The 16,653-nt window shown below is 42.1% G+C and overlaps 1 protein-coding gene across 1 annotated transcript; it reads right to left on the minus strand.

The window, feature by feature from the left end:
* Window positions 1–1,848: 1,848 nt before the first annotated feature.
* Window positions 1,849–11,909, minus strand: LOC309720368 (L-threonine ammonia-lyase). The gene is made up of 11 exons (XM_082557223.1): window positions 11,627–11,909; window positions 8,312–8,639; window positions 6,899–7,015; window positions 6,543–6,784; window positions 6,257–6,422; window positions 5,070–5,169; window positions 4,824–4,899; window positions 4,102–4,227; window positions 3,675–3,842; window positions 3,512–3,569; window positions 1,849–2,827 (listed from the first exon to the last, which is right to left on the minus strand). The coding sequence occupies exons 1-11, from the start codon at window positions 11,740–11,742 to the stop codon at window positions 2,729–2,731; spliced, it is 1,596 nt and encodes a 531-aa protein (XP_082413349.1). The 5' UTR covers window positions 11,743–11,909; the 3' UTR covers window positions 1,849–2,728.
* Between the last annotated feature and the right edge of the window lie 4,744 nt (window positions 11,910–16,653).

Here is a 16,653-nt window from a genome sequence, read left to right on the forward strand (position 1 = left end):
CAGTTTGCAAGCACAGTTTGCTGGATCCTGCCTAGTAAGTTATGTAATCCAAATAACTAGGATCTGCCATATGAACATGTTGAAATGTTACACTCCAAGAACTATCCACTATCACTGTGTGCGATTGCTTAATATAAACCCTCTGATGATGGGCTGATTGAAAAAGGTGTTTTGTTTGGTGCTCAGTTAAAACATTTTCATTGTTAGGTATTAGATAATTTAGAGTTCATCCTGTCCCATCTGTCTGAATCTGCTTGGGATGATATAGTCTGCCTGATCCATATTTAGCTCACTGAAGAACTTTGTCTCGATGCTTTGAATCTGCTAGAGCATCAACTGGGGTCCCAGAAATCTTCCTGTAAAATCTGTACTAAAATTACCAGGTCAGCCAAAATTGTCAAGTGCAGACATGCTCTAATCTTCTTGATTTACCAAAGTTCCAAAGGTTTCCTATAGACTGCCATCTGATGCTGCTATGTTCTCCCTTGTCACCATCTTCCAGTTGCCTCTCTGTTCCAAATTGCACTTCTTGCAGTCTAAAAGAGTGCAGGAAGATATAACTGTGTGTACCTGTGTGTCTTGAAGTATTCACCACAGCTCTTTCCGTCCTTTTTGTAAAATCCACTGTCATGTCCTTCTGCATTTCTCTCCTTAACACCATAACATCATCACCTCTGCTCCCTTCACCTCCACGTCCCCTGTAATCTGCTCTAATCACTCATCTCTCCCCCTGGGGACACTCTCTACCCCTTCATCACAAAAATTCTCTTTTATCTTCTGACAGCCAACTTGTGCATACACACTGACAACATTCAACATCACCCCTTTGATTTCCAGCTTTGAACTCACAATCACTAGTCACACACTCTACCTTCAAAATTACCCCAACTCCATTTCTCTTCCTACCTACACCGTGTTAGAACGGCTTGAATCAACCTCCACTGCTCCTAGTTTTGCTTCCCTTCCATCCAATATATCTGCCTTTCTTCTCTCCATCATATCATCTCCCTCTTCACCAGTCATATATTTAAACCGCCACACTCTTGCCTTTCCTCCTCTCTTGCCCTTAAGATGGTATTTCTTTGTCTTTGGCCAACAGTACTACAGTTTCCACCAGAATCCTTCTGACCAACAGAGGCGGTCATTGTTAACCTGAGCTTTGACCAAACTGCTATGGAAATCTCATTCTTTATGATCAATGTATTTGATTTCTATAAGATTTTATACCACATGCCCTTCCTGGTGGAGCCCTCCCAGTTTATCCAAGTCTGGTACTAGCATTAGGAGTACACTGGCTTGTAAACACCCCCCCCTCCCTATGTCTGGGTCAGATGTTTAATTAAACATTTACTTAAATGATTGTATGTAGATTATGTAGCTTATCTACTTATGTTAATTATGTAGCCCAATTAGCTAAGTAATAATAATTGTTAATGTAAGAAGTTATCGTTTCCTGGCTAGGAGCTTTAACCGTTTCGGGAAGCCTTGGACTCATCAATCACAGCTCTGAATGTATATCTTCTGACAAGAAGGTGTTTGTGTATGACGTGGGCTAAAGCAGTGTGTGACGTGGGCCAAATCAGGCTAACGCAGTAGCACGGGGTCACAGTGTCCTCTGCTTACAAACTTAAGAGCATTAGCTTGTCTTAAATGGTCCAGTCTCAACTAGAGCTTTGCCCAGACATTAGTCAGTTGGACAGTGCAGACACTACTTATTTTTAAATCCTGTGTTACTTTTACTTTTGGTGAAAGTACACCAGCATTGAAGAAAAACCCAAGCTAGTTGTCTAGTCTAGCTAGTCCCTTACTTTGCATATAAACTTCACAAATGTGAAAACACAGTTACAGTTCATTTGTCCAGAGTTTTATTTGGAGAACACTTTTAGGAGGGTTGAAACTGCCACTGTGGACAGTACAAATACAGAAATATTTACAGCATTTTAAAAAGAACATTCAATGAAAAATAGACCTTATATAGTGAAGCTGTACATGCGCTACAGGAGTCACACTCCACCCTTTAGCTAATGCAGACTGATCCACGTTCTGCCAGGGGGTGGAGCCACAAGTTGGCCACCACAGACTAAAGCGTGGCCACCCATGACAGCCGTTAATGAAGACCCAGAGGGCTCGACACACACTCAAATAGTTTTTTTGCAGAACTGTTTCTCTATAGGGACATATTTTAATTGTAATTAGCTTATATGCTTTACCAACAACTGGGAAAAAAAGCTTTATCCACTGTTACAGATTTATTTAATCACTTGAGGGTTACATAAAAAGCTTATATAATAAGAGTAAATGAAGAAAGATCTTGGCTACTGGTGGCTCTACAGTAATTTAAAACACAGAGAAAAATACTTTATTATGTGCCAGCCCAATGTTAACCCATTAAATGGCCCAAGTTGGGAACCACTATAAAAATAGTCTGAATAGCATTCAGTTAGAATTAGCATCATCAACTGGGATGCAGTTTAACCGCTTCACAGTATATTTAAGGTGCCATGATGAAGAAGAACAAAAGCAGCATTAGTAATAGAAGGAACATGTAGACTTGCACTATAATCTCAAGGTTTTGCTGACCAAGCATTCTCTTAATGAGTCTCATATAACAGAGCTTGCATATCATAAGAGTGTGTGTGTTTGTTGCAGGAATGGTTTGCATGTGTTATCCCGACGGCAGGAATCTGTTTTTAGTCAGTCTAGTTTTGTGTTTAGGATTTCGCTGTGATCACCGGTCCAGCCAGCATATAGAGGGGTAGCGCTCGCTCAGCGTCTTGCGCAGATGAGCACTCTGCATCTTATCCCTGGTTTCCACCACACACTCCACCTGTCAACACACACACATACAGTTAGTCTTCTTATGTCATTCTCCGTCTCACACACACTCTAGAATTAGGGCAGTGAGAGGTTTGCTTGTTGCATTATGCAACACCTTTCACCTCCTGACACTTGCTCTGAATAAGCAGTACAAATTGTCAGTGGAGACTGTGGGGGTAAGAATGCAGAGCCAGGAGATTACATGATAAGTCTGCTCCATCCCTGAGCTTTAGAAATGAAGGAGAATAAAACAAATCCATTATTTTAAAAAGCTACGATGGCCCAAGTTTTATCAGTTATGTCAGTTTCTCCCCGGCAGCTTTTCTTCATTTTTTTTCCAAGTTAAAAAAAAAAAAAGGCATACTATATGTAATGTTTGTAAGTCTTAAAGTCATCAAACTGACTCAGTAGTTTCAGTTGCATAGCAACACTGTGTTTGCAACTTGCTAAAACAACAGCCAAAATTGGCTAATGGTTGTACCAGACCGAGTAAAGCTGTAGGTGGGTACTGAACTGAGCAATGCTACTTTTTTCTATCTTTTAAAAATGTATTTGTATTTTTGGTCTTTTAATTCCCGCCAACTCCCTGACAACTCCAAGCCAAGAGTTCCACGGCAATAAAGGAAAAGTGGATGAGCGGATTGGCGAGGAGGAGGAAAGAGAATGAAGTGAAGAGGACAGATTAGTCGCCTACCTTTGCCTTGAAGAGCTCTGACTTATCGCTGTGTCTACGATGGCAGACGTCCAACAACCTGGGAGGAAAAAGACAAAAGAGGCGAAGGAATGAATAAACTAAAGGTGGCACAGGGCAACGTTAAAAACAAAACCGATTAAGTCCGAACAGGTTCCTACACTACCTGACGTCCTCTCTGGTCAGAACATCCAGCAGCTTAGCCATGTCTCCTGGCCACTCTCCCAGCTGCACTGAGAACTTACTGATCCGGTTGTCCAACACCAAAGCTCGGTCCATGCACTGCCTCACCACTTCCAGCTCCATGTTAGCGCTGCTCACCACCACAGCCACCCTGCAGCAGACACAGAGGAAGGCTTAGTTTATCTGCAGTCAAAAGGATTAGCACTGCTGACATTGTTATGTTGCCAGAATGTGAGCTTTTCAGGCGTTAAGGAAAACATTGAGCCCTCAGAGTTAGGACTATATTTAAAATATATATATTTCTTTTTTTAAAGTGGGAATTTGCACTGTTTGAAAACTAGAAGGTTGATGAGTAAAGAGAAATTACATGGTTCGGGTAGGAAACCGTGAAATTAATACACTTGACCCACTTTTTGCCTTTTAGTTCTGGTAGTTGGCCGGCCAAAATGGCAGCCAATCCCATGGCTCCCTCTGTGTCCACAGTGGAGCGTTCAAACTCCTGAAACCGCAGCATTGCCACCAGAGAGTCTTCCTCACTGTAAGAAAAGGAAAGAAAAATGCACTCCTTCGATATCCGATTACCAAAATTAGACTTCGACATGGGCCCCAACATCCATAAAGATATAACTGACAAGATGATGGGCCTATAATTTGAGGTGATTCACATCTGAATCTTCAGAGCCAGTCCATAACCAGACAAAATGAAATGTGATTGTGTTCACACCAGATGCACTTCTTGTGATTGTTTGTTGAAATTCTGAACCCTAGGCCATCTCCTGTCTCACCAATGTGTCGACGATGGCTCTGGTCCACCGTGTCTCAAACGCTGCTTGGTGTTTTTCTCTCTCCTAACACACTTGAACAGCAGTCTCTTTTATGCCTTTTTCCATTGATGTGTGATTGTGCCTAACAGAGAACCACAGCGTTTCCAGCAGAAAGGTTAACAGCCTTTTTGGTGTGAAGCCTGAAGGACTGAGCCAGCACCAAGCCAAAACTGGCTCTGCACCAGCACCACTTCAGTGTAAAAGAGGTATTTGTGTTCTGGGAGTAATAATACGTCTGTACAGTGAAGTCAGATATTTAAAAAAAGACAAAAGTTTAATTCTATAAATGTAATGTGGACGTGCAGTACCTGACAGTGATGACTTTGTCCACCAGTTTCTTTGCCAGCTGAAAGGTGTTAACACCAAGGGAATGCTCCATGAGATCTGAGAAGAGACAGATGATCATCACAAGCTCCTTTATTGCAGGGGAAAAAAGTACAAAGGAGTTTCTAACAATAAATAATGTGCACATAATCTTTTTTTTACTATCTTCCCCTTCATGAGGGGAAGGTGTGGTACGTGACTTCAGCAGAACAAGTCGGAAATGAGTTTACCTCCATAAAGTTTCTTATTGGGGTTGCTGTGCATGTCTTTGATTGGACCGTTCGTTTTCAGAGATTGTAGCAGCAAAGGGAAATCTTCTGGTTCAACTCCCTGTTGAAGAAAGGTGGGTCAGCTATTGTTCTCATGTGTTGATGATGATGATTTCTAACCTGCATTTCACTGTGGAGTAAAACTGTTGAGGTCGCTTTTGCAGAGTGTCCTGGATTGACGTAGGCAAGACCAAGCTAGCATTTTTGGAACTGAGTTTTTGGATGGTGGACAAAAAACAGTGTTGGCTGTTTTGAACCCGGGAACCTCTTCCTGTGAGCCAACAGTGCAAACAGAGTCACTGAAGCACAGTCGCAGTTTGAGTTAAATGTTAGCATTAGCATGTTCAAATGATACTGACATGCTAACATTGAGCATGGTAGTGTTTACCATGTTTGCTATCCATATTTAACATACAGGCAACCTGACAGGCTGATCAGGACTGAATGTTAATGCTAATTGTGTATACATGTATTCATAGGTAGTTACACAAAGGACCGGCATCACTAAGTCTTTAGTGATCTTACGGCAGTTCGTCCTGTAAGAACTATGGACTACATAACAGAAATAGACTAGCACTTATTTTGCAGTGCCTTATATTTAGCATGCGCACCACTTTTCCTACTGTGAATATATGAATATATTATAAAATGGTATACACAGTATTAATTATAAATGTGAAAATGTTGTATGAATATTAAAACAGGACCATCTCTGGACTGACTGGGAGCCCTAATCAGCCTCAGTGTTGCATAATATATATGTTTTCACTACTGGGTCAAATGTGGTAATATATTTGCTTGAAAGCTTTGCTACACAAGCTGTACCAGGATATTTCTTTATAGCTGAAAATAGAGCAAGAGGGCTGTTCTGTGCCTTAAGTGCAAACAGCACGACAGCTCTCAGAGCTGTGGGCAGACAGTGAAACAAGGGAAACCACTTCAAATACAGTCGCCTTGTTTCGTAACCCGTGCAGAATGAAAAAGGCACTTGTGTCAATACGAGGGAGCTAGAAGCAATTGTGCAATAAAAAGGATGTAGAGCTACTATAGGATCTACTATCGGTAACCAGTGATATGAGATGGGACTTCAAGCAATGAGCATACAGTGAAGATGTAAAGATTCAAAGAGCTTCTCAATGTCTGCTTACTATGACAAGAATGCGAGAGTCGAGGTGTTTGATGGCCGCAGCGGTGCCAGCCAGTAGACCATACTGTCCTGCAGCAGGAATGACCACTGCCTCCAGTTTGGGCACCTGTTCATAGATCTCCATGCCCACAGTGCCCAGCCCTGCCAGGTACGCTGCATTTTCATCTCTGCTCAGCAGCAAAGAGAGGAAGAGCAGCCTTATGTTAAGATACTAAAACATTACTTAGTACTGCAAAGACACAGACAGAAACTCTCATTCCAGCTCCTAATATGAATGTTAGACTGACTCTTCCAGGTAGAGGTATCCATTCTCCCTAGCCAGATGGCAGGCGTGGTTCTGGGAATCGCGGCCGGTGCTGCCGTAGGAGATAACCATGGCGCCGTAATCTCTGTAGATCCTGAGGCGGGGCGAGGAGCAACTTGACGGCATGATGACAAACACCGGGATCTTCAGATCCACCGCGTGGTGCGCCACGGCCATGGAGAAGTTACAGTCAGTGGCCACGATCACACCCATCCTCTGCTGCTCCTGCAAGCACAGAAACACACAGCTGACATATAATCACATGCAACAAATATGCACGCAGAGCACACTTCAGTGGATCCTTACAGCGTCTTTTTCAGCTCCCCCGCCCCAATCTACCTGTGTGAGGGAGGTGAGCAGGTACAGCACTCCTCTCTCCTTCACAGAGCCGGTGTAGTGCAGGTGCTCCTTCTTCAGGTAGATCTCCATCCCGTACTGTTTGGACAATCTGGAGTACTGAGCACACAAAAGAAGCAGCATATTTCAAGAGCTCCTGCAGCAGCAGTAACCCGTTAAAGATAGATTTGCTAAGCTGGCTTTATATAACCACTCAGGTGCTCACATGCATGCTGAAATAGTTTTCACTTCATATAATTACTCCTGGCGTATGAAATCCATGGTCTTTGCCCCGAGTCATGTTCAACTTTTTTGTTATTTTTGCGTGAATTCCCCTAAATGCTGGTGCTCGTCCAGCTCCAGGAGTCTCTGCCTGCTCTTTGCTTTTTGCCAACAGCCGTTAATCCAATCTGCTTCACACTTGGTGGGTATAATGCAATATAAAGTATGAAGCAGATATGAGGGCTCCTCCTAATTTGGCTAAAAGCTGCAGTGCATTATTAGCGATGATGTCCCCACGAGGGCTTCACCTTTGGGTGATCTTTAGTTATTATCACCTGTCCCGCTAACAGTTGCATCACCAGTAGTTATGTCGAAGCAAGCCTCAATTAAAAGAGTTTTTCTTTGGGCGTTTTGTGGTTATTAGCAGCGACACACAACCACGCACAGTGAAAATGCAGAGATGTGCAGAGACATTATAAAAGAGAGACATGGCACTCCTGACTTGAAACTAATGGGAGGGTCTTGAATCAGTGAAGATGATGTTAGAAATATAACGTCCAAGGACCCAAACCCACTCTGCAGACTAACTGAAACTAAATGCACCTAACCTAAAAATGTAAATGAAAATGAATGAAAAACAGAAACGTAATAACTCTGCTTCTGGGGGGGATTATTTGGGGAAAGCAAAAGCACATATCAGAGGTTTTTTTTTGTTTGTTTTTTCCTGGTGACTACTGAGATGGAGAGAGGTGACGAGGCCTTCTTCTAGAGAGACTCTGCCTTCATCACTCCATCAATTTACATCAATTACATTATTGTGAGATCACATTTAACTTAAGGCAAGTTCTAAAATGAATCCCTGATAACCCAAATGTTAGAATTTCCCATTTTTAAGCAAAAACAAACTTGTTTACAACCTGGTACAAAAAAACTCTGCACAACTTAATTCTAACATAAAATCATCAATTTCAAATGTATCAAAGTAACGCAGACCATGAAGGCTTTGTTCAGTTTTTCCATGAGCAAAAATCTGCATCCCATTTAGACTAGTTCTGATATTAGTTCACCCTCTTGTGGTCTGTCTACAGCAAACTTCCTTAGGAATGAAACTGAAGGAAGTGATTTCAGCTCCCAAACAAAGGTCAAAGGTCACCTTATTGCACGTTCTCCTGCACTTATTCTGTGTTAGTGTACCGTGCAAGGCGTCTTCTGGATCCCTGACTGGATCCTGAAGGCTGCTGCGCTGATGTCCTCAAAGCGGAGGTACTGGGCAGGAGGTCTCGGGATCATCCTGAACTCGCTGACTCGTCTGGTTTTGGGGGGGTCCATGAGGACAACCTCAGGAGCCATCGCTACTTTTGTTTCGTGGACTTTCACATCACCGTTGAGAAGTTCTTCCACACCAAAGTCCTTCAGACGCTCCGGTTCAATAAGGGTGGGTCTGCGGCCCACGGTGCCGTTACTGACGGGACCATATTTGTAAGAGCTGCCGGGCTGACTGGGGCCCAGATACAACTCCTCTCTGAAAACCACAAGCAGGCATTGGGGTGTCACTTAAAAACCATATCAAATCATATTCAGAGAACTAAAGTGTGCTTTTGCACAGCTGATGAGTCCTTCTCTTTTAAAACCATAAGACTACAGCTCCTGATCCTACACTCGTCTTTTTCACAGTGTAAATTCTTAATTTTCTGCACACATACTATTGCAAGCTAACACAGTAAAAATAACACACGGAGGCTTTAGCAAAGTACCACACAGTCATGAGCTGGAGCGCAGCGAGATTTGATTTGCATCTTCCAAACCCCGAAGATAAAAAGTGAGCAGATGTGAGAACGCTGATGTGAATATAATAGCTTTTCCAATTAAGCAGGTTGTTGGCGTCCACTAGCTCTCAGATCATAAAGGTTATTTCTCCCAAGTACGTAAATGCACCACCAGAGGGAACTTTTAAAACCAATTACTGTTTTCAGCTGCATGTTTTTCCACAGTGAGTAGCTTTGCAATCAGCTTGTAGCTGGTTTCCAGTGTTAAACCAGTTGTTTCTGAAGGATCGAGACTTTTTTAAAAAATTACAACAGCAGGGTATGCTTCGGAAATAGTAACATAGTACATATAGTACTATATACAGTACAATAGTACATCTGTCAAGCATCAGATCTGATTTATTACTTGATTCACGATAAATTAACACAATTTTAAGATATAAAGAAAAACTAAAACCGGACCAACAGCTTAAGAAAACAAATTTAACAAAAGTGTATTTGCACAAATTCTAATTTCTATCCTCTGGATGTCAGCCAGAATGTAGGGCGGCGCTGCGAGGCCTTTGGCAGACAGTATCAGCTGATATTCTCCACATTTTAAAAGTATACATCATCACTAGAGCTACAAGTTTTATTAACAATAGACATGAAGCAATAACTCTTAGTATAATTCACCTGAAATATAAAAAATAAAAGGTTTATTTACTCAAATAATTAATCATTAAGGAGAAAGTCCTTGGTATAAACTGAATATGTATCAACAAAGTGCATAAGGAGTAATGCATAAATGTTTTTTGAGTGTAACTGGATGTAAGAACTTTGAAAAAGTGACAATTTCCCACTTTGCTTCGTCGATACGACCACTCTCACCGGCGGTCCGCTCACATTCTTCAGGCTAAGATGAATTGATTCACCTTTCACGTCGACCCTGCTTCCACTCTCGGTGACGGATTACTATTACAAGTCACCTTATGATTCATTGGGTCATTCGGCTCCTCTTTTAGGAGACACACAAGCGATTAAAAAGGCAATTTAGTGGTAATAGCAGGACAGAATGATTTATAAACGGCCGTTGGAGCTAATCAAATTGCGCGATTCATTTAAATAGCTTATTAAAGTTAGGCTGGGTATGGGCAGATTTACTCAAATGACACAACACAAAACTGGATCAGACTCCCGCGGGATGTTTCTGTCAAACAGTCAGCGCAGAGGCCTTTTACACAGCATAGACATAGTAATAGGATTATACTCATTGGGGATTAACTCAGTCACTCAGTAAAGCAGATCACATATAGTTACCAGCTACGTTTGAAACTTTGAAACAGGTTGGAGTCATTCCAATCATCGTCAGTGAGGTAAAATAAGATAACTGACTGACGAGGGTGCTTTTGCGAGCGCGCAGTTCTACAATAACATCAACAAGCCACCAGGTGGAGTAGCTTTCCCAAACAATGGTCTAAATACCCTTCAGTGGTGCCAGCTCTCTATACAGAGAACATCTCGCTCTATTTATATCGCAATGATCTTGCCGTAGACAATACGGCAAACTTTCACCTCGCCTCCTGGGTCCATTACTGCTCTCTCCCCACTTGTCCTTCACTCTTTTAGCCCCATTATTCAAGCACACAGTGTGCGCTCTTAACACGGCTATGAATAAGAAAAGTCCAAGGCTGCACCTGTGATTAGGGTGCTTTGCTTCAAAGGCAGAGTTCAAAAACAGCATCAAAGGAGGGCAAAGAGCAACATGGCAGCCTCAGAAAGCCTCATCAAAAGGGAAGATGAAGCGCTGAAACAGTAAAAAACAAAAAGTTGCTTATTTTATTATAAAACAGCACAAAAAATCCCCACAAAAAGTAAGGACAAAGCTAAAAGTGAAGGAGATATTTAAGCCCACCAGGCTTTCATCAGTGCACTATCTCAGCTTCTTTATGTCCTTTTAAAGACAAAATGCCCTGTCTGGCTGCTGAGCTGCTTCCTTTTCTGATTGAAGAATAAAAAAAGTTCATCATATGGGAAAGGAAATGTCTCCTGGCACTACATGACTGTATGTATTCCTGATGTTGCATCACTGAGTGTGCAGTTCTGCATCCTTTCGGGCAACGCTTCAACAGCTTTCTTACATTCGTCGGCTGCTTTGTTTTTGGCTCTTTGGCTATAACACGAAAAGCTCCAGAAGTTTTTAATGTGCTCAAAGAGGCAGAGGAAGATCAGTTTGCTTGTTAAATCTTGACGGTTGTAATCTTCCGTATAAGTCAAACACTGAGGGAGTACTTGTAAAATCTGTTTGACCCTGAATGTGATGTAATTTATCAGCGGCACAAAGAAATGCCAGTTTTCCACCAAAGCTTAAAATCAAAGCTTCCTTCCTTTCTCTAAATCTGTCACAATATCCTGAAATGAAAGAGGATGTTATGGTCAAGAATCAAGCAGAGAGGGTAGCCTATCACGGGTTGGGATGCTGGCAGGACGAGCAAGGAGAAGATGGAGAGATAGAAGGAGAAGGCCAGAGTATGTGGATCTTTGATTTGGGGGTTTGCAACAGCCAAGCATGAACATTTGGTGCGTTTTGTTGAGTTTCACTTATAATTAAAGCTGAAGAAGAGACTGGACACAGCAGATGAGGAATGGAGGTCATTTAAGGAGGAGCTACCTCAAAATTCTGAGGGTAGATCTGAATCTAGAGGGTTGAGCTGGTTGGGGGAGAGGTCTGGGGCTCCGATGAAGGCTACAGGTAATTTCCCACCTCTGCCAGAAGGGGTCATTCTCCTCGCTGTCTTTAAGGGCCGGCCGTGGTGAGTACAAACGCTCAAGTCGCTCGCTCAAATGGCTCGAGTAGAATAATTGAGCGGCAAAGTTCATCCTGGTTAGAGGACCTTCTTCCTAGAGTCCAACAAGTGTCTGTATCTGAATCCCTCTCCTGTCCCTGCTGCTGTGTTGTGTCCGAGGGATAAGAGGACACTGACTGGTGCTGCTCCCACGGCGTAATGTCCCACGCCCCAGCTCCTTCCTTTTCCTGTCCAGGGGCTATTTAAGAAGGGATTACCCATGGACATGTGCGCGGTGGCCATGTAGTGCTTCTCCGGTGGCACGGCCCCTCCCAGAGCTCTATTCCTGTGCTCGCACTGAGATTACTTCCCCTTTTTGTGACGCAGTGCTAATCAGACTGTCTAAGGAGATAGATACAGACTTAGGGTTTAACTAGGAAGCAGTGATCTAGAGGCTCAGCAACACAGAGGAGACAACAATAGATGGAGGATCAGAAATGCATGATTTTTTAGCCACCAAAATCAATTAAAAAAGAGACACTTGCAGCAGTTTCATCATTATGTGGCATTTCTAGTATCACGAAGTGATGCAGTTGTTGCAGCCTCTATGAGATACAGGGAGGGAAACTGTAGGAGATTTTCCATTCAGCTGTCAGATGTAAGTGCTTACATCTGTAAGAAAGTGAAAAAGGATGTTGCAACAGGAGAGACTATGTTCTGGCACCACAAATGAACAGCTGAACATGGTAGAACTGTAGAAAGACAGGCTGCCAGACATGAGACGCCAAAGGGAAAGCTTAGGTTTAGACTCTGTTCAGCTCTGATCAGGCGTCAAAATCTAAAACCTGAAGAGCAGCAGTGTGTCCAGCAGTCACCGGAGTCTCACTGGCAACTGATAAGCTTATTTTCAATTAGTTTCTTAATGAGTTGTTGCCTTTTTAGACAGCTGTGTGTGGAAAAAAGCTCCAATAACAGTTAGGAAAGTGGAATTGGGACTCAGTTTTGCAACTTTCCAAACTTCACTGCAAATGGTCAATTTTGGTTAATGTTTTTCATGGTCCAATGACATCTTGTAAAACCATATTTCAAGGAAAGTGAAACCTATACAACATAACTGGTCTCATATTACCTTCAGCTTATACACACTAAATCTGCCAATCTGCTTCGTCTGAAGTGTCTGCCAGCTGGTAGTTTGGGGAAACCGTCTTCTCCAAGACATCCAGAGGTGGACTGGCAGCTGAGAACTAACAGTCATTTACACCCACTTCAATCCATAAATTCTAAGTTGCGACAGAACAGCTAGAGTTTGAACTCTCAGCTCCTTTTTATCGCTGTTGACATACACATGAAATACCACTCGAACAGGTACGAGATAAGATCACAACGTAGGCTATTTGTGCTTGAGTATGTCAAATATTGCACTATATCTCTGCAGAGTACTTTCATCACAATCTGAACTGAGCCATAAGGAAAGTCAAAGTGACCAATGTCTAAAAAAAATAAACTAAAATAAAACTAACAAAGGGAACAATGTTATACATCCCATTTCTGACAAGGGCTTTATAAACACTTCGAATACAAAATTAGCCAAACGACCAGAAGCTAATTTAGGCCATAGTGTACTGCATGCTTAGTGTTTGGTTGTTCTAAAATACTTTATAAGGAGTAAGCTCTGCAATTTTTCAGTGAGCACATTTTGTGTAGCAATAAACCACCACAACACATATGCTAGTTTTTGCTAGCGAAAGTTATAATCCTACACTGGGAAACGATGCCCCCTGCAGTGCACACGTGCTAACGTTAGCAGATAATGGTTCTGGTTTAAAAAAAAATAAAATAAAAATGAGCTAGGGACAACCAAGATGTCAAATTAGAGGCTTCAAAAGGTTTTCCAAAAATGTTTCGTGGCAGTGGCTCCATCCGTTTGTTTTGATATAATTCATCAGTAAACAAATGAAAGGTGAAAAAAAATACAACAACAATCATGCAAGATGATACAATGCTAGGTTAAGCTAATATCCATTAGGACGTTGGACGATGGTGCTGTAGTGGTTAGCGGTGCTTTGTCATAGTAAGACGTTTTGGGGTTTGAATACAACTGTTTGCACATTCTCCCTGCATCTGTGTGGGTTTTCTTTGCACACCCTTCCTTCCTCCCACAGTCCAAAGACATGTACGTTGGGTTTAAAGGGGATTCTGAAATTGGTTTTGATTGTGAATGGCTAACACGATGGCCTACAGTAGATATCCTGCCTATCCTATGACAGCTCCATCCCAACCATGATCCTTAATTGAATACGCAGAAGAAAATAGATGGACGACAACAACTGTTTACTTTGATTTAGTTTGATCACTGTCGCTGAGACATCAAAGTAAGTGATCTCTCCTCAGGTGCTAGCATATCAAAACACTGACGTAGCAATGTGGCAACGCAACCCCAGTCAAATTTCTCCTAAATGACTGCAGTAAGGACTGAACACAGAGCATGCGTTAGGGTCTGTGAACTTTAACTTATTAACTCAGGTGTATTGTGGAGTGAAAGAAGTTAAATGACGCACAAAAAAAGTTAGGGTACTTTTTTAGCAAACAGGGCGCCATGTGTTCTGTAAAGGTTTTGGTGCAACACTTACAGGTCCTCTCGTTTTATTTTTTTATACTGTAAGGAGTCCATTTCTGAAAAAGCTTGAGGATCCTGATCTAGTGTGCAAAGTAATTAAAGTACAAACCTGAATAGTGAGAACATGCGAAAAGGTTTCCTTTTTTAAACACAGCAAACACGAAGTGGGATTGCGACAATCCAGGGAACCCAGAGGCCAATTATTGACTTGTCTCTAAACCAGACTTCACACACACCACCACACATCTCACTCAGATTAGACTTAGCTTCTTACAAAAGTGGCAAAAACATGGTGTATGCCAGAGAGCTGAGGTCACATATTGGCAGCGAGGAGCAATAATGAGATCCGTGTCGAGGTGGAGACGATGAAATGACCACCGCCGAGGGTCCTCTTAATCTCTCCACGACTGTGGTGACATCTGGTCATCATAACTACTGGCAGGCGTTGCAGTAGAAAACAAAGAGACGTATGGACAGGAGGACGGAAATAGGCAGTGGGAAGGTGACCTCGCTTCCAGCAGTCTGTCACACGGTGGCTCAGCGTGATGCCGGCTGTGATCCTCTGGTTGTGAGCTTCTGCAGATGCTCTGTTCTTTACGTTGCGTCTGATGCCTGAAAACACGCATTAGCTAAATGGTCACAGGGTGAACTCTGACACATATGTACATTTATTAGCCTGTTGATTGTAAAAAGGGGGGGTTGGGGAGGGGAACTCCAAATTCCAGTTCTAACTGCAGTTCTTTAAAATTCTAATGGTACACATATATATATGCGTGACTATAATGTGTGTTTGTGTGTGGATTTCATTCATATTAAGGCTTACTGCTACATTTACAGCTGTTGTGTTTTCTAAATAAATGAAATAGCAATTGGGGAAATTGTCTTTATGTTTTATCAAATGTGTCCAAGCTTTTGAATATGCAGCATATAAAAGTTTGTTTTTGATTTCTGGCGTATTAAATTTATTCTGACAGGATGAAATTATTGTTCTTTCCTTGTGTTGTTGCCCCTTTCAGTTTTCTTATCCCGTTTTCCTGTTGATGCTTCTGTAAAGGCTGACCATGTGTGAGACACATAGCTATATTTCCCCGTGTCCTCGGCCTGTATCTCTGGTTTGGATTGGCTAACAGACATAAATGTCCGCTGACTCTCTTTCTCTCCGCTGAGCCCTTTGCTCACTTTCCGCCAATGTTGTTTTCTGCTTCTTAACCTGTAGATCTGCTTAAGCGGCCAAAGAAATGAGCACAGAGCAGGAAGGCTGTAGACACTCTGGCTTAATAAGGTTAGATAATGCGTAACAGTCTTTGCTGTTTGTGTGTGGCAATGTGTGTGAGTCATCGACACAGAGAGAGAGAGCAGGAGAAGTCAGTTTACTGGGAATAACAGGAACCAATCAATGCGATTACAAAGGGCATTGTCTGCTGCTGAATTGATTTTGATTTCTTCGTCTTCCTGCTGAACAGAAATAACCTCCTGGTGGATGTTATCAGATAGCCTCAGACCCTCTCTTGATTTAATCAAAAAACTGTTTAAATAATAAAACTGAAATTAAAAGAAAATTGTCTACATCAGTCTTACCTTGTGTCTGGATAGAGATAAGATTGGATGCACTGCAGGGTAGCGATGTAAATCAGTGTAATACAGTACTGCTATGAGTTATAAATAAAACCTTGAAATCTTGTTCTTCGGGACATACACTCACTGGCCACTTTGTTAGGTACACCTTGATGATACCGTGTTGGACGTCCTGTTGTCTTCAGAACTACCTTAACACTTTTTTTTCATTCTTCTATTGTCCAGTTTTGGTCCATGTGAACTGAAGGTAGCACCTGGTCTTCTGCTGCTGTAGTTCATCTCCTTCAAGTTGTGCATTCACAGATGTTCGATTCAATTTAACAACAACAGTCACCTCAAGGCGCTTTATACTGGAAGGTAGACCCTACAATAATACATACAGAGAACAACCCAACAATCATATGACCCCCTATGAGCAAGCACTTTGGCGACAGTGGGAAGGAAAAACTCCCTTTTAACAGGAAGAAACCTCCAGAAGAACCAGGCTCAGGGAGGGGCGGGGCCATCTGCTGTGACCGGTTGGGGTGAGAGAAGGAAGACAGGGTAAAAGACAAAGTTCTTCTGCATACTTTGGTTGTAACAAGTAGTTATTTGAGTTACTGTTGCTTTCCTATTTGCTATTCTGTGATGCCAACGAGGCATTTTCACCCAGAAAACTTTTAACTCACCGGATATTTTTTTCCTTTTTGGACCATTGTTCTTAAATCCTAGAGACGGTTGTGGGGAAATCACAGAAGATCAGAAGATATCAAAACACTTAGTCCTGTGTGTCTGCCACATTCAAAATCACTTTAATCACTTTCCTTCCATATT

This window comes from Aulonocara stuartgranti, assembly GCF_965226115.1.
Source record: "Aulonocara stuartgranti genome assembly, chromosome: 13".
Lineage (NCBI taxonomy): Eukaryota > Metazoa > Chordata > Actinopteri > Cichliformes > Cichlidae > Aulonocara > Aulonocara stuartgranti.